At 47.7% G+C, this 25,296-nt stretch overlaps 1 protein-coding gene across 4 annotated transcripts in view; it reads right to left on the bottom strand.

The window, feature by feature from the left end:
• NUP153 (nucleoporin 153) overlaps positions 1-25,296 on the bottom strand; it is a 310,572-nt gene that overhangs the window by 32,035 nt on the left and 253,241 nt on the right. For all 4 annotated transcript variants that reach the window (XM_033934594.1, XM_033934593.1, XM_033934596.1 and 1 more), the window contains one exon: positions 6,767-7,045. In XM_033934594.1, the coding sequence (XP_033790485.1) occupies positions 6,767-7,045 (279 nt within the window). The remainder of the gene's footprint in view (positions 1-6,766; positions 7,046-25,296) is intronic.

Here is a 25,296-nt window from a genome sequence, read left to right as displayed (position 1 = left end):
CTGGTGTCCCAAGAAATCCGTTTGAAAGCATAAGAACTCCAGACTATACTGATTATTAAGATTTTTCCATTCAGGGAACCCTTCTTGAATAGCTTGCTTCAGTTGCAACCATTTAAAGCTTTGTGATTTATTAAGGCCATATTTATGTTGCAACTGTGAAAAATCAAGCAGTTTACCATTTGAAATAACATCATTTAAAGTCCGTATACCTGCAATAATCCAATGCTTCCAAATGATTTTAAATCCGCCAATTTGAATCTTGGAGTTTATCCAAATAGATTGATTTGTTGATTTGTATATCGGGTTAGCTGTTAAATTACTGACATAATGCAATGTTTTCCAAGTATCCATCAGTATTCTGTTCTCTTTATATATTCTAGGCATCTTTACACTGAGAACATGAGATAAATGTAAAGGAAACATGAGTCGCCATTCCAAATATAACCAATCTGGGGTATTCTCCATGAGCTCTGGGAGGACCCAATACATACCCTGGCGTAAAATACAGGCTTGATGATACCTATAAAAGTTTGGAAAATTTACCCCACCCTCCGCAGTTGGTTTTTGTAGAGATACTAAAGCAATTCTAGGCATTTTACCCAGCCAAATAAATTTTGTAAGAATACCATTTAACTTTTATAAAAGGACCCTTGAAAAAAAATTGGTATCATACTCATTTGATAACAAACCACAGGCAGTATCATCATTTTAAAAGTTTGGACTCTCCCCCACCAAGAAAGATGTAGAGGATTCCATTGCTCACACATTTCTGTTACTTTTTTAATAAAAATTTTCTTTCATTGTGTCTTCCAGTGTATTTTTTATCCTAATACCTAAATACTTTAATCCATCTTCCTTTCATACAAATGAGAATGAATCAAATAAGCCTTTAGTACACCTCCATTATATGCAAATCTCTTTCATGCATATTCATTAGGGCTATCCCAAAAACCCGACTGGCCTGGTGGTCCTCCAGGACAGGGTTGGGAACCACTGGCCTAGATCATTATTGTGGCAGGGCCCTAAATGGGGAGGGGGGAGGAAGAGGAATGCCTAATATATCTTGGTATTGTTGGGCAGCTCAAATTAGGCAAATTTTTGACTGGGAATTTTTCCCTGATAAACCAAGAGTGTTAATACAACAAGCAAGTTTCCCAACCTTTCCCTTACACCATTTATCTGGTCTTCTCATTTGAGGACCTTGATATACAAGGGAAGCTTTCAGAATCTATATGTTTCTCACTTATTGGGACTCTGGTATAAAATACGACAATTTTATGGTGGGAATAAGGGTGCATTTTCTTCCTCAGCTATTAGATTTGAGTCAGCTTTTCAGGCAGGTAGAGGGGAGGAATCTTCATTAGATGGGAACAACAGGGCTTAATATGATTTAGACAACTTATGGGAAATGGAGAGAAGATTCCCTTTGTGGAATTACAAGAATCTTATCAATTATTTTCTGGGGATGTCTTTCCATATTTGCAGGTTAAACATTTTATATAGAATCAAGAGTGGTTGAGGGTTAATCAGATTGAATCTGAGAACTTGGAAAACTTATATGGGGGGCTCCAAACTTTGCAGAGGCCAATCACTGTATTGTATAAATTTTTCAATAATGGTACATTTACTAAACATAAGTTTATGACCTTATGGGAGACCGAGATGGGGACACAATTAACTAAATCAGAATGGAAAAGAATATTCATAGAGGTATCTAAATCATCTAGATGTATCTTAATTAAAGAAAATGCCTATAAAGTCTTCACCCATTGGTATTATACTCCTGATCGAATATAGGCTATGTTCCCACAAATTGTGTGTTGGAGATGCCTTGCTGTCACAGGAAATTTTTTATCATATATGGTGGTCTTGTTATCTTGTATAATGTTTTTGGTCCTCTTGTTATTCAATATATGTCAAAAGGTTTGGGCTTTTCTGTACAATTAGACCCAAAGATATGCCTATTAGGTCTTTATAATAATAAGGGACATCAGTGGCAAAGATGAATTAAGTTTCATTATTTCGCTACAGCTAAATGCGTGAGAGTGTTAAAATGGAAACAATCAGTAGGTCCCACTACACAGGATTGGCGAGTAAAATTAATTTCATTGAAGACATTGGAACAACTGACAGATAAACATCATGGACGTTTTGATCCTTTTAGTGATTTATGGGTACGACTGGACCTGATTCTACAGGTATCTAGTAATAACCGTTGAATCTTATATTATTAGCTAACTATGATAATCACTAGCTAATTATATTAATTTGGCTATAAAAGAAAGATCAATAAAACAAGGGTTGTGAGGGGAAAGGGTGGGAGGTTAGAGGAGGGGGGATGGATTAAAATGAGAATAAGTGTATGATTATTTGAAGTACATGTTGTTGTAATATATTGGTTCAAATAGCCCAGAAAGGGCTTAGAATTTATTTACTATTTGTTTTTCCTATTTATGTATTTTCAAAAAAAATTTTCAATAAAAATATATTTTAAAACAAAACAATGGATCGAAGTTCTGTTAATTGTAGATCCCTGGCTGAGGACAATCTTTATTGTAAATCACATCGAATCTTTGCTGAGATTTGTGAGATATAAGAAATATGGTATAGCTCCCAAAGTAGTGCATTGGTATTTTGTAAGCCACTGAAATGACATGCATGCTTGCACAAAGCACAGTTACTTACCGTAACAGGTGTTATCCAGGGACAGCAGGCATATATTCTCACATGTGGGTGACGTCATCTACGGAGCCCCAGCGCGGACAGCTTTTCAAGCAAACTTGCTAGAAGTTTCAAGTTTGCACACTGCACCACGCATGTGCATGCCTTCTCGCCCACTAGAGGGCGCATCCCACCTCGTGGTCCTCAGTTCCATAACTAGCAGAGAAGCCATCCCCGGGGAGGCGGGCGGGTTGTGAGAATATATGCCTGCTGTCCCTGGATAACACCTGTTACGGTAAGTAACTGTGCTTTATCCCAGGACAAGCAGGCATGATATTCTCACATGTGGGTGACCTCCAAGCCAACCAAAAAAGGGCAGGTGGGAGGATGGCAATTCAGGAAAACAGATTACGCAACACCGACTGGCCAAACCGGCCGTCACTCCTGGATAAAGTGTCCAGACAGTAATGAGAGGTGAACGTATGAACCGAAGACCAAGTGGCAGCTTTACATATTTCCTCCATAGGAGTGGATCGGAGGAAAGCCACCGAAGCTGCCATCGCTCGGACCTTATGCCCCGTGACTCGACCCGGGGGCGGAAGTCCGGCCTGAGCATAGCAAAAAGAAATGCAAGCAGCTAACCAGTTAGACAGAGTGCGCTTGGAAACAGGATGCCCTAATCGATTAGGATCGAAGGACAAAAACAATTGAGGAACCTTCCTATGAGACCTGGTGCGTTGAAGGTAATATGCCAACGCCCTCTTACAGTCAAGCGTGTGAAGCGCCGTCTCGCCAGGATGGGAGTGGGGCTTTGGAAAGAACACAGGAAGGACAATGGACTGATTGAGGTGGAAATCAGAAACAACTTTAGGTAAAAACTTAGGATGGGTACGGAGAACCACCTTGTCATGATGAAAGACAGTGAAAGGAGGGTCCGCAACCAAGGCTTGCAACTCCCCAATCCGCCTAGCGGAGGTGAGGGCAATCAGAAACATCACCTTCCAAGTCAGAAATTTCAAGAGAGACTTGTTGAGTGGCTCAAAAGGGGGTTTCATCAGTTGAGCTAAAACCACATTCAAATCCCACACGACTGAAGGAGGCTTCAGAGGGGGACAAACCCTGAGTAACCCTTTCATGAAGCGTGTCACCAAAGGATGGAGCGACAGGGGACGCCTATCCAGATGTTGATGGAAAGCAGAAATAGCACTAAGATGAACACGCACCGAAGTGGTTTTCAGGCCAGAGTGCGACAGATGAAATAAATAGTCCAAGACCGAGGACACCGGAACCGACACCGGATCCAGGTGAAAAGACGAACACCAGGTGGAAAACCTGGTCCATTTCTGCGAATAACAAAGCCTCGTCGAGATCTTGCGTGAGGCTTCCAACACCTCCCTCACCGATTGAGACAGACCAGGCGAAGTTAGGGAGCAAGAAACCAAGCTGTCAGGTGTAATGACTGAAGATTGGGATGTAACATGGATCCTTGACTCTGAGACAGCAGAGAAGGAAACACAGGCAGAAGAAGAGGCTCCCTGGCACTGAGCTGAAGCAGCAGGGAGAACCAGTGCTGACGCGGCCACCGAGGTGCAATGGAGGACGCGGCGGAGGACGGAAAGGTTTCTGCGGCGGGGGTCTAGGTTTGGGGCGGACCAGGGATGCTAACGAGCGCTCCTGCTCCGACAACCGCTTGGTCGCCGCATCTAAGGACTCGTCAAATAACTCGGACCCCACACAAGGCAAGTCTGCAAGACGTTCCTGCAGGTTTGGGTCCATATCGAGGGTGCGAAGCCAGGCCAGGCGGCGCATGGCCACTGCGAAGGCCGACACCCTCGAAACCAGCTCAAATGCGTCGTACACCGCATGAAATAGGTACAACCGCAATTGAGACAGGTTGGACATAAACTTATCAAATCCTGCTCTTTGGGAGTCCGGTAAGGAGTCTCGATATTGAGGAAGGTCCTTCACCATGCCACGCAAATAGGAGGAAAAGGTGAAGGCATAATTTAGAACCCTGGTGGCCATCAGGGAATTTGAATAGAGGCGACGGCCAAACTTATCCAGGGTCCGCCCCTCCCTGCCGGGTGGAACCGCCGCAGAAACCCGTGAGGGCTGTGATTTCTTTAGGGCAGACTCCACCAGAAGAGACTGGTGGGAGAGCTGCGCCTTTTCGAACCCTTTAGGGGGCACCGTCCTATACTTCGCTTCCATTTTAGAAGGCACCGACGTGACTGTAAGAGGGTTCGACAAATTCTTCAACCAGGTCTGCAGAAGGACTCTGTTGAGGGGGAGCCTAGGCACCTCTCTAGGAGGAGTGGGAAGGTCCTGCTCCTCCAAAAATTCTTTGGAATATTGTGAACCGACCATAAGGTCTAACCCCAGGGCTCGGGCCATGTCCTGAACAAAAGTTGAAAATGAGGACGGCCTGGCCGGGGGAGACGGGGTTCTCGACCTCCCCACCGAGGAGAGGGGAGAGGCCTCATGGGAATAATGAGGATCCCTGACCGACCCCGAGTCCCAGGATCCTCTCTCCAAGGCCCTCGAGGGGGAAGGAGAAGTTCTCCGCCTCGCAGAACCCTTGGGTGAGGACCCCGGGGTCCGGGGGACACTCTCCCACTTCCTCGGCGAGGCGGCACGGGAAGACTTCCCATGAGGTGATCGGAGGAGCCTCGGATTGTCGAGGCGCAACTCCGACACCTGAAGCGCCTCGCCCCCGAGCGGCGAGGAACGATCGTGCCTCCGAGGCGAGCCCCGCGGGCGCTTCGGCTTCCTCGATCGGCGCCCCGTCCGAGGTCGCGTCGAGGGCGAGGCGTCCCGGGAAGACCCCGAGGAAGAGGAGGAAATACGGCGCACTCTGCGCAACTTTTCCTTGGGCCGCACACTCCGCTCAGGCGGCCCCCCCAAGGTCGAGGTCGAGGGCAGGGCCGGGGCCGAGGTTAAGGGGGCCACAGTACCCGAGACCGAGGCCGGGGCTCCCGAGGTCGAGGGAGCCGAGGCCGGGGCCTCCGAGGGCGAGGGCGCCCCGGCCGAGGCCTGCGAGGTCGAGGCCGCCGGAACCGCAGCTCGCTGCAACACTTCCAGGGCCCCCGACAGCTCCGATGAAATAAGGGCTCGAAGGAGGTCCTGAAAGGCCGGGATCCCCACGAAGGTCGGGAGTTCCGGGTCCGGAGCACACTCCTTGGAGGGCGACCTCGGTCTCGAGTATTCCCTCGGGGTGTGCGAAGTCGAGGTCCGAGGCGGGGCCGGGGTCGACCCACCCGCCTTAGCCGGAGTAGAGGATGGCTTCTTTGCTGAAGGGGATGGAACAGAGGACTTACCCGAAGCCGGTTTTCCTGAGGACGCCTTCGAAGCCGAGGGCCGAGGCAAAGCCGAGGCCCCCGAGGACGCCGAGGCCGAGGTCAAGGCCGGGGCCGAGGCCGACGTCGAGGCCTTAGGCGGCGCGTCCACGGCGAACAATTCCGCCATTCTGGCCTTACGGCGACGGAGGGCTCTGGTTTGAAAAGTAGCGCAGCGATCACACGAAGCTGTCGGATGATCCGGCCCAAGACAAACAATGCACCACCGGTGAGGGTCAGTGATGGAAAGTAACCTCTCACACCGGCTGCACTTTTTAAATCCCGTAACAGGACGGGACATCAACGAAAAAGAAGGCCGGGAACGACCGACGTCCCGCGGCCACGGCTGCCGGGAGCCCCCGGAGCCTAACGAAAAGTAAAATATTTTTTTTTTTTAACGAAAGAAAAGAGACAAAAAAAAAAGAAAGGAGCACCGCGAATCGATCAAAATACAAGAAACAACGAAACGCGGCAGCTAGAAAGGCAATACAAAACTGGAGCTCAAATCCACAGGGCTTTCTGGCTCCGCGGAAAAAATTGAACTGAGGACCACGAGGTGGGATGCGCCCTCTAGTGGGCGAGAAGGCATGCACATGCGTGGTGCAGTGTGCAAACTTGAAACTTCTAGCAAGTTTGCTTGAAAAGCTGTCCGCGCTGGGGCTCCGTAGATGACATCACCCACATGTGAGAATATCATGCCTGCTTGTCCTGGGATAATACTATATATAGATCTCTGTCAAGCCCCTGGTACAACTGTACATGCGACTCACCAGCTGCAGAAGGTGCTGTACTGGATCCAAAGGCTGACAGCTGGCTGACTTGCTGGCCAAAGGCTGGTGGCTGACTACCGCTGGGTAAGGTGCCAAAGGTGGAAGCTGGCTGAGAGTTGGTGGGAAAGAAAGATGATGTTGATGAGATGGCACCAAAAGCTGGGATGCTCGTCTGCCCAGAGCTCTGACTCTGTCCAAAGGAGGAAGTCTGGCTGGCACCAAACCTTGGACTACCAGCAGATGATCCAGAGCCAAACAGAAATGGTGAAGAGGTGGTACCTAGGAAAGAAAATGACAAATCACCCACCGGTCCCCTTAGAAGATGCCACCAAGGCAGAAAAGAAAGAATCGATCATTTATGTTTAAAGCTTCAATAAACACACAGTAATAACAGCAAACAGTCTCTCATTAGAGGTTTTCATTTTGAACATCATGAAACCAAAACCACAGATCCCCCAGCAAAACACAAACTCTAACACACACACACACAAAAGGTTTCTCCTTAAGCTGAGGGACCTGGAGAACAGCAAATTCCAATAACGCCCAACCACCCATCCCCCCTCCTCTTCAGTAGTAGTATCCTCCAGTCAGTTCTCCCGTCCCTTTGTCACTTCCCCTATAGAGAATATCTTAGACATCATAATTCATTTAACATACTATGTCCTCTCAGATGTAATTGATTCAATAGGACTCCCACAACTTTATAAATTGTGTTCTCCACTTCCATGTCCCTTTCACATCCTGTGCTTCCCAGCTAGCCAACTGGTGCAGTTGGTTACACCAATGCCAAGAGGAAAGAGCCTCCTTAGAGATCCAATTTTGTAATATGCATTTATGTGCCTCCAGACACATCTTGCGGCAGAGCAAACAGGTGCCCTCTGCCATGGGCTCAATTGACCACGGAATATCCAAGACCAACTGGGCCGCCATGCCTGGCAAGGGAGTATGAAGCAGCCTATGCATATAACTCACAATTTGTTCCCAAAATATGTGAATGTTGGGACAATACCAAAACGCAGGTCCAAAGGTGTTTTCAACCTGTCTACATTTCTGACATTGGGAAGTATGGATTCCTCCACTATAATACAACTGCTTTTGCAAGAAATACACTCATTAAAACCCTGTAGTGACATTCTCGCAACCAAGAACATGAGAATCAAAAGACACATGAGAGGAGATGAAGATACGACTACGGAAACCCTAAAGTAAGGGGTTCTCAACCCAATCCTCACAACACATCAAACCAATCTAATATCCATAATGATTATGTATGCGATATGTTTGTATGCACCACCTCCATTATATACAAATCTCTCATACTCATATTAATTGTAGGTATCCTGCACACCTAACTGGGTGTGTCTTGAAGACTGTGTTGATAACCCCTGACCTAACGGAGGGACAAAAGAAGATACAATACAGACATTTAAATAATTGAAAGGTATTACACAACAAACACATTTTCCAAAGAAAAGAGAGCTATAGAACAAGAGGACATGAAATAAAACATTTCTTCATGGAAAAGGTAGCAGATGATTGGAATATCCTCCCAGTGGAGGTGGTGGAGATAAACAATGATAAAATTCACAAAGGCATGGAATGTCAGGAATCAAGATTCAATGCCATCTGCTTAGCGGTTTCTGTTTGGCAGCAAGGGCTGATGTATTTCAGCTAACAGCCCAACGGTACAGCTTGACTCTGTCCACTGATGATATCATTGGCCATGTTAGATGTGGTGTATTTAGATTTTAGCAAAGCCTTTGACAGTGTACCACAGATGTCTAATAAATAAACTGAATGTTCTTAGGATGGGCCCCAAAAGTGACGGGCTAGGTCAGGAACTGGTTAAGGGGAAGATGACAGAGGGTAGTGGTCAATGGAGATCGTCTGAGGAAAGGGATGTTACCAGTGGTGTGACTCAAGTTTCTGTTCTTGGGCCTGTTCTTTTTAACATTTTTATAAGCGATATTGCTGAAGGACTGTCAGGTAAGATTTGCCTCTCTGCGGATGATACCAAAACCTGCAATAACGAATGGTGGGGCAAATTTGGCAGGATGGTGGATTGATTCCGTTTGATCAGCTACAGGATGAATATGGGCTCTTGCACTCTGATGTGTTTTTGTATGTGCAATTAACAACCTTTTAGCAGAAACAGGCTTCCTGGGATTTGCTGCTAGGGGAAACTAAATTGGAATTGGCTTTGAGGAATGGGATTGGGCGGGGAGGAATTTCTCGCCTCTATCAGGCTTTATTACTGTGGGAGGCTCCTGAAGATTCTTATAGGATTGCGTGGGATAGGGAGTTGGGGAGAGGCGGAGTGGGGTAGATGTTACAGATGCCTTTTTTCTTTACCTATTACTTCTTCTCTTTTGGAAATGGGTTCAAAATGTATTATCGCTGGTATTTCATGCCAGATAAACTAGTCCGCCAAGGGGTTACTCTTTTTGATAAATGTTGGAGTGTGTGTGCAAATAGGCTCATTCAGGCATATTTGGTGGTCTTGCCCTAGGGTTAAGGACTACTGGAATATGGTAGAACAGTTACTGGTCCAAATTTTAGGGAAACATTTTTTGATTTGATGGAGTGTTGTTTACTTAATGCACCCATACCTGGGTTTTTACCCACAAGAACATTGTTCTGCTCTCTTTATGGTTACGTTAGCGAGAGTAGACTTGGCTAGCTGTTGGCGATCAGCTAGGCTGTCGGAGAGGGGCCAACTACTGACTCGTTTGGATAATGTTCAACTTATGTGTGAATTAACGGTCATGCAGTGGATGCATCTGGAACCCTACAGGAAAATATGGCATAGCTATGTCATTTGGCGGGCCTCTTCACTCCACACTGACTAGGGCTGGGTTAGACTTGGGGGGGGGGGAGGTTTTTTTTTGTGCTGGTCATGGTTCCTTTGTAAAGTGAGGTGATTCTTGTTAGCGTAGGCATGACTTTTGTTTGTATTAGAGTATATAGGTTGTATTTCCTATTCGAAAAACTTTAATAAACAAAAAAAAACCTGCAATAGAGTAGACACCCCAGATGGTGTGAATAACATGAAGAAAGACCTAGCGAAGCTTGAAGAATGGTCTGAAATTTGGAAGCTAAAATTTAATGCTAAAAAATGCAAGGTCATACATTTGGGCTGCAAAAACCTGAAGGAATGGTACAATTTAGGGGGTGAAGAACTTTTGTGCATGACATAAGAGCGGGACTTGGGTGTGATTGTATGTGATGATCTTATGATGGCCAAACAGGTTGAAAAGATGATGGCGAAAGCTAGAAGGATGCTAGGGTGCATAGGAAGATGTATGGCCAGTAAGAAAAAGGAGGTCTTTCACTCTTGATGCCCCTGTATGACTCTGGTGAGACCTCATTTAGAGGAGACCACATCTTCAAAATGATATAAAAAGGATGTAGGAGAGGGGAGAAATGATAGAGATGTTTAAATACCTATGTGGCATAAATATGCATGAGGCAAGTCTCTTTCAGTTGAAAAGAAGCTCTGGAATGAGAGAGCATAGGATGAAGTTAAGAGGTGATAGGCTCAGGAATAATCTAAGGAAAGGAAAAATTAGGTTCTTATCTGCTAATTTTCTAAGGAAAGGAAAAATTAGGTTCTTATCTGCTAATTTTCTAAGGAAAAGAAAAATTAGGTTCTTAACTGCTAATTTTCTAAGGAAGGACAAATTAGGTTCTTATCTGCTAATTTTCTTTCTTTTAGACTCTCTAGACCGGTACAGCTTTCACTGATGGGTAATAGCTCATCATGACCTGCAGGAGGAGACTGAGACCAAAACTCTTGGTTATAGTAATAGCTGACCCTCTCACTATCCATCAGTCTGCCGAATAGTCAAGTAGAACTAAAGAAAAACTAAATAGAAAAACAAGAACAACACTCTAACAGGAGCAACAACTAATATACAGGAATGCTGTTGGAAAACGCAGAGAACAGATCCTTGCAGTGAAATGTCCCCACAGCCCGCCAGCCAAGCCACACCTGCTGTTCTTAGATCTCCCTAGCCCTAGACAAATACTAGAACTCGCAGAAAAAGCAAAATCTTCACCCGCAGGAACAAACGACAACAGATAAGGTGGGATGCTGTACCGGTCTAGAGAGTCTAAATAAAGAAAATTAGCATGCAAGAACCTAATTTCTCCTTTGTCAACTCTCTAGACCGGTATAGCTTTCACTGATGGGACATACAAAAGCAGTACCAATCATGGGTGGAACCCCCGAAGGGCCGACACCAGAACATGCTCAACAAACACTGTGTCTCAATGCGTCTGAACGTCCACACGACAGTGTCGAACCAAGGAATGCAAAGAAGGCCAAACTAGCTCTACAGATATCTACTGGAGGCACAAGAGAACACTCAGTCCAAGAAGCCACCTGACCCCAAGTGGAATCAACCTTGAGAAATTCTGGAACAGACTTCTTCTGAAGAAGAGACGTGGAAGCGATAGTCTCCGTAATCCGGTGCGCAATGGTATCCTTGGAAGCGCTGTCCCCCTTACGAGGACCTGCCAGGAGAACAAAAAGTTGATCCGACTTCCGAATTCCTAAGTCTGCTGAATATAAGAGTGAAGGACCCAACAGACATTCAACTTGCACAACTGCCTCTGCTCAGAAGAGCCCTTCCGTCTACCCAAAACCGGGAGGACTACAGACTGAGTGACATGAAAAGGCGAAACCACCTTTGTTCCCAGCACACTACATCCAGGGAAGCTGCCATCAACCTCCAGACCTGGAGAAAAACCTGCATCCCAGGACACTGGGAAACCATGAGAAGGCAAAACTGTGATTATAACTTGCTCACTTGGGCCTCTGGGAGAAAAACCCTCCCCAAAGAGGTGACGAATAGAACCCCAAGGTACGCCAAACGCTGAGATGGAACCAACTGGCTCTTGGATAGGTTGACAACCCATCCCAGTGACTGCAGGAAGTCCACCATCTGGATGCTCTCTCGGAAAGACTTTGCTCAAATCCACCAATTGTCTAGATAGGAGTGAACCTGAATGCTCTCCTTGCGCAAGGCCACCGCTATGACCACTATGATCTAGGTCAGGGGTAGGTAATTCTGGTCCTCGAGAGCCAGAGCCAGGTCAGGTTTTCAGGATATCCACAATGAATATGTACGAGATGGATTTGCATGCACTGCCTCCTTGAGATGCAAATCTATCTCATGCATATTTATTGTGGATATCCTGAAAATCTGACCTGGCACTGGCTCTCGAGGACCGGAATTGCCTACCCCTGATATATGTGAACATCCGTGGGACCGTAACCAGACCCAAAGGGAAGTACACAAAACTGAAAGTGCCATGTCCAGATTGCAAAGTGAAGGAATTGCTGATAGGAGGCTTGGATTGGAACATGCAAGTAGACCTCCAACAGATCGAGATAAGTCAGATACTCCCCTGGCTGAACCGCCAGAATGACAGATCTCAGAAACTCCATGCGAAAAGACAGAACTCGGAGAGCCTCTTTGACCTCTTTCAGATCTAGGATGGGCTGATAAGTCCCCTCTTTCTTGGGCACCACGAAGTAAATCGAGTACCTGCCGGTGCCACACTCAGGAGGGGGCACTGGAAAAACTGCTGAGGGATCTAGCAATTGTTGAAGTGTCTGGCAAAAAGCTTGCTTCTTCCACGCTACCTGACAAGGAGAAATGACAAAATGGTCTGGCAACAAGCGGGCAAACTCCAGAGCATAGCCGTCCTGAATCACCTCTAGGACCCACTGATCCGACATGATCTCTGCCCATATCTGGTAAAACACTCGCCGACAGGCGCCCACTGGAACCAAAGGGGGTGCCGGCAAGGAGACATTGGGCAGGACGGGTGGCAGAGGGGCCAGCGGAGGAATCACATCCCCCCCTTCCCCCGAAAAGACTGCATACGCCGAAATAGGCAACCCCGGGACAACCAAGAGGATGGGAAGGAAGAAGCCCCTCAACCACGGTAATATCTGCGGAACTCAAGCAAACGTCCACAAGCAGTGCCAAACAGCGCAGTCTTCAGGCAGGTGGGGTGCTTTAGAGTCCATCAAGGTCTGAACCAACTTGTACAAATCCTCTCCAAAGAAAAAGGGATCCCCTAAAGGGAAATTTTGTCAATTTAGTCTTAGATGCCGCATCAGCTGCCCAAGCACGAAGCCACAAGGTACAACATGTGGCCACCCTGAGCGACAGACTTGGCCGATGTCCGAAACAAGACATACAAGGCATCCGAGAGATAAGAGGCAGCCATCTCAATATTCATTACCTTCTGATCCACCAAGGACCAGTCATCAGACTCACGGTCAAGGACACGCTCATCCCACCAAAAACACGGCTTGAGCCCCAAGACCACTACACATGGCCGCCTGGACCCCAAGGCAGAGACATCAAAATTCTGCTTGAGAAGGGCCTCCAACATACACTCCTTAGAGTCCTGTAAGGCTGAGCTGCCCTCTACGGGCACCGTATGCCGCTGGGTGATAGCTGAGACTACCGCGGCCACTACTGGCGACTTCAAGGTATCCCTATCCGGGATGGGAAACAAACGAGCCACGGAGCATGCAAAAGGAAAAAGGTGCCTCCGGCGTCTCTCACTGCATGGGAAAGGAGCGGGATGCAGAGCTGAACCCCCGATGCAGAGGGTCCACCACACACGGGGTCTTCTGCAGCTCTTCATTGAAGCGCAACACCAAGGAGACTTGCAGAAACAGCTCCAGGAGCTTATACCGCTGAAAAAAATGCACACCACGGATGAATCCTCGCCAGTAGATGGAACCGCAAAGGCCCCACTACTAGCATCCGTCCCCCCGAGAGGATCCTGGAGGTCTCCCAGAAGGTCCAAGTCCTCATCCACTGAAAACTGCTCCTCAGAAATAAAATCCACATGGCCACATGGATGAGGGAGGAGGAGGGGGGATGCGACTGGTGCTGAGGGCGGTCAAACCAGAGCGGACGCAGAGAGACACCCCCTCCCCCCCCCCCCCCGGAGCAGAAGCAGGATTCCTGGCTGCTTGAAACCTTGCAAAAGGCAAAAAGAAAAGCAGGGGAAAAAGCCCCTGCGGTCAATGGAACTCATTGCATAAACCAGCATAAACCTGTCCCCTTTTCTCCAGGACAGGGGAAGGTCACCTGAGACTGCAGACAAAATGGAGGTGCTTCCCGCTAAAACTGGAGAAGACCTCTCCAGGGCCTGTAGCATCTGGGAAGCCTGAACTATCCCAGCCGCTAAAGCAGCTTGGGAAATCCCTGCTTGGGCAGCAGGGGGAGCCCAGGCTTCCCCACTGTCAGTTGCCGGCAGTGGGGCACTCTCGAAGGAGAAGCCTGAACGTTGGCACCCAACACGTCTGGAGTACAATGAGCACTTTCTCCCGGTGAAAGTGATCATTGCGCAATACGCAACCTAGCTGTAAAACAAAAGTGCTAGTTGAACAAAAATTAATCAATCAGCACTGAAGAAATTCTTCAGATCGGTACCGCCTCAGGATTTTTTCACAGAACAGACTCCACTAGCTCTCAAAGCTATATGTCTTGTCTGTATTGGTGGCAAGGCTTAGTTGAGGCACCTCTACAAAATTTGGGGGAGGTGGAAGAAGGGGGAACGGACTCAGCACGAGACCCACTGAGTGTGACACCCCCGAGGTCAGATAGACCTCCAAGCAGGGCCCATCCAAGCTCAGTCTGGCACTAGAGCCTGAACACCAGTCTGGCACCAGGAGCCCTGAACAAATTCCAACAGCCCTAACAAGGGGAGATGGATACAGCTCACCAATCCACCTACTTGGAGACTGAGCGAAGACTGATGGCTAGTGAGAGGGTCAGCTATTAAAGTACTATAACCAAGAGTTTTGGTCTGTCTCCACCTGCTGGCCATGATGAGTTATTACCCATCAGTGAAAGCTGTACCAGTCTAAAGAGTTGACAAAGAATAATACTTTTTTACAGAAATAGTGGTAGATGTGTGGAGACAAAGACTGTGTCTGAATTCAAGAAAGTATGGGACAGGCACATGGGATCTCTTAGGGTGAGGAGGAAATAGTAGATGTTGAGGATGAGTAGACTGAGAACTAAATGTGTAACAACTGGTGTAACACACACACAATATCTGGCCCATTAAAAAAAAATAAAAAAAATGCTATACTGTGCTGCCCCATGACTGCCCTCCCAAATGACCCCCCCTCCCCGAACCAGAATAGTGCAGGACAGATATACACTTCCAACTGCCATCATGAATCACTCCCCTGGCCAAAAATCAGCAGGAGGGATCCCCCCCCCCCAAATCAGCCGAAATTGGCAGGAGGGATACCCACTCTCTCCTGCTGCCTGGAAACCTGACCACAAAGCCCCCCTGAACCAACCCCTCCACCTTCCTAAAAAAAAAAAAAAAATCAGCAAGAGGGATGCCCATTCCTTCCTGCCACCAGATGCTGTCCCCCCTCCCTAACCCTGGAAATTAGGCAACAGCAGGAGGGATGCCTAGTCCCTCCTGCTCCTCAGGTCAACTACTCCAAAATGAACTACTCCAAAATGGTGGGCCTTCTCCTTACTGGTGCATCCTGGGATGCATGGGGAGGGGCTTAAGGCCCTGAAGGGAGAAAGAAAGAAAAAGAGCCCTGCTCAGGTTTATTTTTTCTTTATTTTTGTTTTGTTTTTTTTATCCGGTCGTGAGGTTTTTCTGTGTTGCAGAAGATCCTGATTATGGGACATCTCTGGCTGCAAGAGAACAAAGACTTTGAGAAAGAAAGAATGAATGAATGAATGAAAGAGCCAACCTGATCTTTAGCTGCTATCACCATAATTACCATTCTAGTGCAATAGGAACATCAGTCTTGAACATGTAGTTGTGTACCTCTGATCACAAGATCTAGTGTAAAGAGCCTCATTTAAATTTTTCTGCTCCACCTTCCATCACTCTGAGTTATCTTGTAATTCCTCAGTTTTCCTCTCTACACACGAGATAGTATGAGCCTGTCTGTTCTGCTCAGGTTTATTTTTTCTTTATTTTTGGTTTTTTTAATCGAGTCGTGAGGCTTTTTGGTGTTGCAGAAGATCCCGATTATGGGACATCTCTAACTGCAAGAGAACACAGACTTTGAGGGCAGAGATCTATAGCCAAGAGGCAGCCTGCTTTGCAGGGCACCTGATTGGCCAGCCTGCACTAACAGTCTGGGAGCTCAGAAACCGTTCTCTTGGGAGCAATGCTTGCTCCAAGTTTTGTCTGCAAGAGGTTGAGCGCATGCTGAGTGGCATTTTTTCACCAGTATCGGGTGATGACTGCATTTCGTCCAAACCCCCTCCCCTCCCCCCCCAACTTTGCACACAAGTTCCAGTGGGGGATTCAGGACTCAGTCCAGTTGTTTAAATTGAGGATCAGTCTGAAGAAGCAAGCAGTCCAGTTTTCCAGGCTGAAGTTCTCTGGCTGCAGTTTCAGCCCAGGCAGCTCCCTGAACCTGAATGGCACAGTGAATACAATCTATAACAGCCTATGAGGAAAGTGTGTGTGGGTCCTCCAAAAATGTTTTTAAAGGTTTCTGTAACCTGTATTGTGAGTGACAGCTGGAATATATAGAGTTGAGAGAGAAGCATTTGAGATTTTATGAAGGACAGCTTTCAATAATCTATGATGAGATAATTAACACCAAGTTAGTGATGCTTAATTTTTTTTTAGGGAAAATGATGGGTGGTTGTTTCCCCTAAAGATTTTTTGTTTTTGCCGCTTTAGATAAAGAGATCTTTTGCGCTTGCATGTTCTGACGAAAGGTAGTAGTTTTTTTAGTTGAATTGCACATGCCTGAGAAGAAAGATTTAATGCACCTGTGCATTTCATTATGCGAGACACTGCCAGTGAGCATTTTTCCTAAAAGGAAGCGCTGTGTTTGAAAATAAGTAGATGAGTTTTTATTAGAGTTCCTGTCTCGGTGAATGAGGGCTATTTAGAAATAGATCTGGAATGAGATACGAGTTGTTTGGGCATGTGGTATATAGGGTTTAGCCCTTGCTTCTAAAAAAAGTGTTGAGAATCAATGATTATAACACACAAAGAGTTTGGATAAAGAGCTTTGAGTGTATAATTGATTTGAGTATTAAAACCCTGATTCTTAGTTTTTATTGTTAACAAGAGATTCAAATAAAATGTTTACAAGATGGGCTTTGGTGTGTTTGGGAGAGTGAATGTAAGATTGGTTTCTTGATTTTGTGATTATTTTAGAACAGTGTAAAGTTGAGCATGATGAAAATTTAAAACAGATATTTGACTATAGTGTACTGAATGCAATTAGTTGTAATATTTCATACCTATTGCAAATATATTCATATTGATAAGAAGCCAGTGGTATTAAGTAGACAGATTATTAAATGGATATATGAATTAAAATGAGTGATTAGGATAAGTTATAGCAGAATGATGTTTTGAATGTGATAAAGTTTTAATTGAATTTTGCATTGATTTTAGAAACATGCAGTGCCTTCAGTGAAACCTTGAAAAAGTCATTAAAGGATGGTGAAACGGGTCCCATAGGGCTATGAATATCTGCATTTTTAATGACAAGTGATCAATCTCCTTTGCTATGATTTGAAGATGATTAAATAAAGAAATTTTGTAGCAGTAAAGGAGTTTAAAAGAAGGTGGGGGAGGATTAGAGGATCGATGATTGAAACTTGGAATCTGTCAGTCTTGGCTAAAGGTCAATTGTACCATTGCTTAAGCAGGTTTCCAAGATCCTCACTCTCCCTTGACAAACATTTCTAATGCTAAGGACAGGGTCCCCTACCTCTAAAATCCTATTACCCAAATTTTTTGACCTGGATTTAGCACCCACAGGCTGTTTTTGTGCTAAAATCACTGCCGCAGCAGCCATATTGGATTTCTTAATGTTAGAATAAAAGCCTCTATCTGCTTCAAAAGATCTCAATTTGGCTAAAAACCAATCTAGGTCAGTGGTCTCAAACTCGCGGCCCGCCAGGTACTATTTTGAGGCTCTGGTATGTTTATCAATCACAAAAGTAAAACATGAGTTTCATGATCATATGTCTCTTTAGCTATAAATTACAATATTATTAATAAGACTTAGCCAAAAGGAAAGATTTATAAACTATAAATGCAAAATTGTAATTTCTTTTAACTATTTTTTCTGAGACTCTCCAAGTACCTACAAATCCAAAATGTGGCTCTGCAAAGGGTTTGAGTTTGAGACCACTGGTCTAGATGGACTCCTCAGGTCAGGATACCCAGGATTCACACCAGATTTGTGCAGGATGGCTGGTTGAGAACCATCCTTGTCCCACATGCCATGAAGCACGTTGGGAGCGGGGCATGAGACACTGGCTTAGCTTCCTCTACTCCTCTACCAGATGACTTGAGCTCCAGGTCAAAAATATTGGTTGGAGTTGGAAAATGGAGAAGTGCATCACCGGCAAAGCACAGCTGCACATCTGCCATCAAACCCCAGAAAGGACTACAGGAGCACCTGCAAGGGCCCTCTGAGTGTTCTGGTCAGGGTTTTGCTCCAGAATTCATCAGTATGATGCACGAAGCATGCTTGAGTTACAGTGGTCACAGTGACTCCTCTGGGGTCGCAGTGGTGGTTGCGCCAGGGGTCCTTATCACTAAGAGCGCAGTTTCCCCATAACAGAGTCATGTGCAAGATATGGGGATCCAGTCAGAAGAGGACTGGGATGAGATGAATTTTGTAACTATGACTACTTTCCCAGTCAGAGTAGTCAGTAGCAGGAGATTCTACATCGTGACTGGGATGACCAGGTCCCGAACAAGTGGCAGCCCTGGATCTCAGAGAGGACTCGACTGTGCACAGGCTGTTTAAGCCCTCAGTGCTTTTGGAGATAATTACTGAACTTCTACAAGAATTAAAGATGGAGCTTCCACAGACCTCTGTTGCTCAGTACTCATTTATGAGAAGCACTAAGGCTCAGGACTGCATGCTTTCCCTCCCATCTGGACATTATTAAGATGCTGACAGACTCTTGGGAGGTCCTAGGGAAGCCCCTTCATGTGGCTAAGGCCATGACAAAACTTTACCTGGTGGACACTGATTTTCACCAATTGTTTCTCACCAATTGTTTCTCCTGCTGAAGGTAGATTCCCTGGTGGTGAAGGTTACCAAGAGTATCTCCCTCCTCAGTGAAGGGAGAGGTGGTGTTTAAAGATGCACAAGACGACAGACTGGATTCTGTCCTTAAGAGATAATTTGAGGCCGCAGAGTTGGGCTTGAAGGCAATGTCTTTGTACATTGGGCCTGTCATTCGAGATTATATCGTGCTCCAGGAGTGAATGCCAACGCGGATCCACAATTCCTTACATTAGGAGTGGATTATGTGGCAGATGCTCTTTATGATCTGTTCAGGGTCCTGAGCATGGTCTCTGCACATGCTATCCCCACCCGTAGGATGCTTTGAATCAGACAATGGGCGGGAGATTCTTCCTCTAAAGCTACTCTGAGCAAACGGCCTTTTAAAGATCAATTGATCTTTGGTAAGGATCTTGACAATCTCATAGCCAGCATGAAGGATCATAAACCAAAGTCTTTACCCGACAGCAGGCCAAGGGCCCCAGGGGGGTCATGGAGAGGTAATTTTCGTGGCTCTAGCCACTTTCACCAGTACTCAGGATGATCTTCAATCTAGAGATCATTTCAAGGCTCAAGACAAATTTGGGTTGCCAAATGTCCCCAGTAAGCAGGATCCTGCCCCACAGTGGCTCCCATATGATGCCAGATAGAAAGGAGGTTGTCTACTTACAGGAGGCATGGGCGAGCCATCACATCAGACCACTGAGTATTGGAAATTATTCAGAAGGGGTACAAGCTGGAGCTCTTTCGGCCCCTTCTGGACCTCTTTATGGACTTGCCAGTGGAAAAACCAGAGAAAGATATAAGAGTCTGAGCGACAGTAAAGAGGCTACTAGATCTAGCAGCCATAGAAATCATCCTAGACCAAGAACTGGAATTAGGCAGATACTCCGTATACTGTACTTTATCATACCAAAAAGAGACTCAGAAGGCTGGAGGCCAATTATGCATCTAAAGTCGGTCAATGCTACCCTCAGGAAACCAAGCTTCTGCATGAAAATGGTAAGGTCAGTTATTGCCTCAGTGGTGCCAGGGGAATTTTTTGCCTCTCTGGATTTAAAAAGCACAGTTACTTACCGTAACAGGTGTTATCCAGGGACAGCAGGCAGATATTCTTAACGTATGGGTGACATCACCGACGGAACCCCGGTACGGACACTTTTAACTAGAAAGTTCTAGTTGACCGCACCGCGCATGCGCGGGTGCCTTCCCGCTCGACGGAGGACAGCGTGGTCCCCAGTTAAGATAAGCCAGCTAAGAAGCCAACCCGGGGAGGAGGGCGGGTCCTAAGAATATCTGCCTGCTGTCCCTGGATAACACCTGTTACGGTAAGTAACTGTGCTTTATCCCAGGACAAGCAGGCAGCATATTCTTAATGTATGGGTGACCTCCAAGCTAACAGAGAGGGAGGAGGGATGGTTGGCCATTAGGAAAATAAATTTTGTAACACAGATTGGCCAAAGTGTCCATCCCGTCTGGAGAAGGCATCCAGACAGTAGTGAGTAGTGAACGTGTGAACTGAGGACCAAGTGGCAGCCTTGCAGATTTCCTCGATGGGCGTGGAGCGGAGGAAAGCTACAGAAGCAGCCATAGCTCTGACCCTGTGGGCCGTGACAGCACCTTCCAGTGAGAGACCGGCCCGAGCATAACAGAACGCAATGCAGGCAGCAAGCCAGTTGGACAACGTCCGTTTAGAGACAGGGCGACCTAGACGGTTAGGGTCGAAGGACAGAAAGAGCTGAGGTGACGAGCGGTGAGCCCTGGTACGGTCAAGGTAGTATGCAAGGGCACGCTTACAGTCCAGCGTGTGCAACGCCTGTTCCCCAGGATGAGAATGGGGCTTAGGGAAAAAGACAGGCAACACAATGGACTGGTTGAGGTGGAAGTCCTAGACCACCTTGGGAAGGAATTTAGGATGGGTACACAGAACCACCTTGTCATGGTGAAAAACTGTGAAAGGTGGGTCGGCAACCAGTGCATGCAGCTCACTAACCCTCCTGGCAGAGGTGATGGCAATGAGGAAAAGCACCTTCCATGTGAGAAATTTGAGTGAAGTTGTGGCAAGAGGCTCAAACGGAGGTTTCATGAGGGCTGATAAAACCACATTCAGGTCCCAGACGACTGGAGGAGGCTTCAGAGGTGGTTTGACATTGAAGAGGCCTCTCATGAACCGGGAAACCAGGGGATGAGCCGTAAGAGGTTTTCCGAGGATAGGCTCATGAAACGCAGTGATGGCACTGAGGTGGACTCTGATTGAGGTAGACTTGAGGCCAGCGTCGGAGAGAGAGAGCAAATAGTCCAGTACAGTTTCCACCGCCAATGAGGTGGGATCGTGATGATGTAGTAGACACCAAGAGGAGAACCGGGTCCACTTCTGATGGTAACATTGGAGGGTAGCCGGTTTCCTGGAGGCATCCAAAATACGGCGGACAGGCTGAGACAGATTCTCTGGAGAGGTCAGCCCGAGAGAAACCAAGCTGTCAGGTGGAGGGAGGACAGATTGGGATGAAGTAGAGACTGATGCTGCTGCGTAAGTAGAGTAGGAAACACAGGAAGAGGAATGGGCTCCCTGGAGCTGAGCTGGAGCAGGAGGGAGAACCAGTGTTGGCGAGGCCACCGAGGAGCGATGAGAATCATGGTGGCTCTGTCCCTGCGGAGTTTTGATAACGTCCGCAACATCAGAGGCAGTGGAGGAAAGGCATAGAGGAACCGATCCGTCCAGTCGAGCAGGAAAGTATCCAGGGTCAGACGATGAGGGGAGAAGAGTCTGGAACAGAACTGTGGCAGCTGATGGTTGTGAGGAGCTGCAAAGAGGTCTACCTGTGGAGTGCCCCAGCGAGCAAAGATGGAGCGGAGCGTGGGAGGATCCAGGGTCCACTCGTGAGGTTGAAGAATGCGGCTGAGTTTGTCGGCCAGGGAGTTCTGTTCGCCCTGGATATAGACAGCCCTGAGGAAGAGACTGTGTGCCGTGGCCCAGGTCCAGATGCGGATGGCCTCCTGACAGAGGAGGGGAGATCCGGTGCCGCCTTGCTTGTTTATGTAATACATGGCGACTTGGTTGTCTGTGCATAGGAGAAGGACCTGAGGGTAGAGAAGGTACTGGAAGGCTTTGAGAGCATAGAACATGGCTCTTTGTTCCAGTAAATTGATGTGATGTTGACGTTCCTGAAAGGTCCAGAGTCCCTGGGTGCGAAGATCTCCCATGTGAGCTCCCCACGCATAGGGGAGGCATCCGTGGTGATGATCATGGAGTGAGGGGGCAGATGAAAGAGTAGACCCCTGGAAAGATTTGAGGAGTTCAACCACCATTGAAGAGATTGCTGAAGAGACGATGTCACAGAGATGGGATGAGAAAGAGGATCCGTGGTCTGTGACCATTGGGTGGCCAGAGTCCATTGAGGTGTTCTGAGGTGGAGGCGTGCCAGAGGAAGCACATGGACCGTCGAGGCCATGTGGCCCAAGAGGACCATCATTTGCCGAGCAGGAATAGAGCGACAAAGGAGCACCTGATGGCAGAGGCGGAGCAGAGTCCGTTGGCGGTCTGAGGGGAGAAATGCTCTCATCAGAGTGGTGTCGAGGACGGCTCCAATGAACTGAAGTCGCTATGTGGGAAGCAGATGCGACTTGGGGTAGTTGATCTCGAACCCCAGGAGATGGAGGAAAGAGATGGTGTGATGAGTGGCCTGTAGCACAAGTGGAGACGTAGGAGCTTTCACCAACCAATCGTCCAAGTATGGGAACACCTGGAGGTTGTGAGACCTGAGGAAGGCCGCCACTACAATAAGACACTTGGTGAACACCCTGGGCGATGATTCGAGGCCAAAGGGTAGCACTTTGTACTGGTAGTGGCGGTGCTGAATCTGAAATCGGAGGTAGCGACGTGAAGTCAGATGGATTGGAATGTGAGTGTAGGCCTCTTTGAGGTCTAGGGAACATAGCCAGTCGTGTTGAGAGAGAAGAGGGTAAAGCGTGGCAAGGGAGAGCATTCTGAACTTTTCCTTGACCAAACACTTGTTGAGGTCCCTGAGATCGAGGATGGGACGGAGGTCTCCTGTCTTCTTAGGTACCAGGAAGTAGCGGGAGTAGAATCCCTGACCCCTTTGGTCTTGGGGGACTTCTTCGATGGCATTGAGAAGAAGGAGGGATTGGACCTCCTGAAGGAGGAGGAGGGTTTGAGAAGAGTGAGAAGCAGACTCTACGGGAGGATTGTCTGGTGGAAGAGTCTGGAAGTTGAGAGAGTAGCCGTGGCGAATGATGTTGAGGACCCACTGGTCAGATGTGATGACCTCCCAACGGCTGAGAAAAAGTTGCAGGCGTCCTCCGATAGGTTGAGGAAGAGGTAACGCCGGTGAGAGACTGGTTATGCCCTGGAGAAAGGAGTCAAAAGGGCTGAGCAGGTTTTGACTGAGGGAGAGGCTTGGCAGGTTGATGAGATTGGGAGCGAGCCTGAGTTTGATGTTGCTGACGAGGTCAGCGAGGTTGTTGCGGAGGTGGCTGAAGAGGTCTGGCGGAGAACCTACGTTGGTAGGAAGACTGCTGTCTGTAAGGGCGAGCAGGCGGAGTCTTTTTCTTCGGTTTGATGAGAGTATTCCACCTCGTCTCATGAGCTGAGAGTTTCTGGGTGGTGGAATCCAGGGACTCTCCAAAAAGTTCATCACCAAGACAAGGTGCGTTAGCCAGGCGGTCTTGGTGGTTAATATCGAGGTCGGAAACTCTCAGCCAGGCTAGACGTCGCCATAGCCATAGCAGATGCTCGAGAGGTCAGCTCAAATGAATCATAGATGGAGCGCACCATGAATTTTCGGAGTTGGAGCAGACCGGAAATTTGTTGTTGAAAGAGAGGGACCTTACATTCAGGCAGATATTTCTGTAGAGAAGAAAGTTGATTCACTAGGTGCTTCATGTAGAAGGAGAAGTGAAAGGTGTAATTATTGGCTCTGTTTGCAAGCATGGCATTTTGATAAAGGCGCTTGCCAAATTTATCCATCGTTTTCCCCTCTCTGCCAGGAGGGGTGGAAGCATATACACTGGAGCCCTGGGTTTTCTTCAAAGTGGACTCCACCAGAAGGGATTCATGGGGTAGTTGGGGTTTGTCAAACCCCGGGATAGGAATGACCCTGTAGAGACTGTCCAGTTTTCTAGGGGCGCCCGGTACCGTGAGAGGGTTTTCCCAATTCTTATAGAAAGTTTCCCGTAAGATGTCGTGGACAGGTAACTTGAGAAATTCTTTGGGTGGTTGCTCGAAGTCTAGGGCATCTAGGAAAGCCTGTGACTTCTTAGAGTCAGATTCCAAAGGTATAGAGAGAGCCGCTGACATCTCTCAAAGAAATTTGGTGAACGAGGATTGTTCAGGCTTGGAACCGGTATCAAGAGTGGAAGGTTCCTCATCGGATGAGGAAGGCTCCTCATCGGTACCGGGTTGGGATTCCTCCCATAGGTCCGGGTCCCTGACGTCGGGGTGCGTGGGACGGGACGGCGGTGTGGATGGTTCTGCTTGGTGAGTCTTTGAGAGAGATTTGCCAGATCGCATGGAGATGGTACCGGGGGAAGAAGAACGGTGCCGGTCTTGGTCTCGGGGAGCCTGGTGCCGTTCCCGATGTCGGGGAGGATCGGCGTCAGATCGTAGTTGAATGAGAGGATTAATGGGTTCCGCCGAGAGTACCGGCATGGATGTGTTCAATGGCACCGATGGAGTGGACTCCGGTGGTATGGAGCGATGCTCGGGTCGGTCCGGTACCGGAAGTAGCGGGGCCAACATTGCCGGCAACAGATGTTGGAGCTGTTGCTGTAATTGCTCCTGCAATTGGGTTTGGAGTATGGCCGCTATGCGGTCGTCCAGAGGAGGCACCGGTACCGCTTTTTTCTTTTTCGGTACCATAGGTGCCACTTCACGCCCCGGCGATGAGGAGGCCGATGAGGAGGCACTCACCGATATCGGGGCAGAGCGTTTGCGGGATCGGCGCGATGCCAGGAGGACCGGCGTCGCCGTTGTGGCAGGAGGGCGCTCAAGGGAAGTGGAAGGCTTCTTAGCCGGCTTACCTGACACTATTGACCCCGAGGAAGGATCAGGCAGTGTCGATGTAGTCGGTGCCGACTTCGGTGGCGCCGTCGATGGTGTGGCAGATTCCATGGCAGAACCGGTACCGAAAAGAATATTCTGCTGGATCTGCCGATTTTTTAACGTACGTTTTTTAAGAGTGGCACAGCGGGTGCAGGTGTCAGCCCGATGCTCTGGACCCAGGCACTGTAAACACCAATTGTGTGGGTCAGTGAGAGAGATCGGGCGTGCACACCGCTGGCACTTCTTAAAGCCCGGCTGAGGGGGCATGAATGGAAATACGGCCTCCGCAAAATCAAACCCGGAGGCCTGTATGTTGGCAACAGGCCCCGCCGGGGCCGGCCAGAAAAATAAGGAAAAAAAAAACTAATTAATAATGTGTTTTTTTGGGTTTTTTTT

The sequence above is a fragment of the Geotrypetes seraphini genome, chromosome 2 (genome assembly GCF_902459505.1).
Source record: "Geotrypetes seraphini chromosome 2, aGeoSer1.1, whole genome shotgun sequence".
NCBI classification, from domain to species: Eukaryota; Metazoa; Chordata; class Amphibia; order Gymnophiona; family Dermophiidae; genus Geotrypetes; species Geotrypetes seraphini.
Note: the sequence above shows the minus strand (reverse complement) of the source record. Positions and strands in the feature narration are given on the sequence as shown.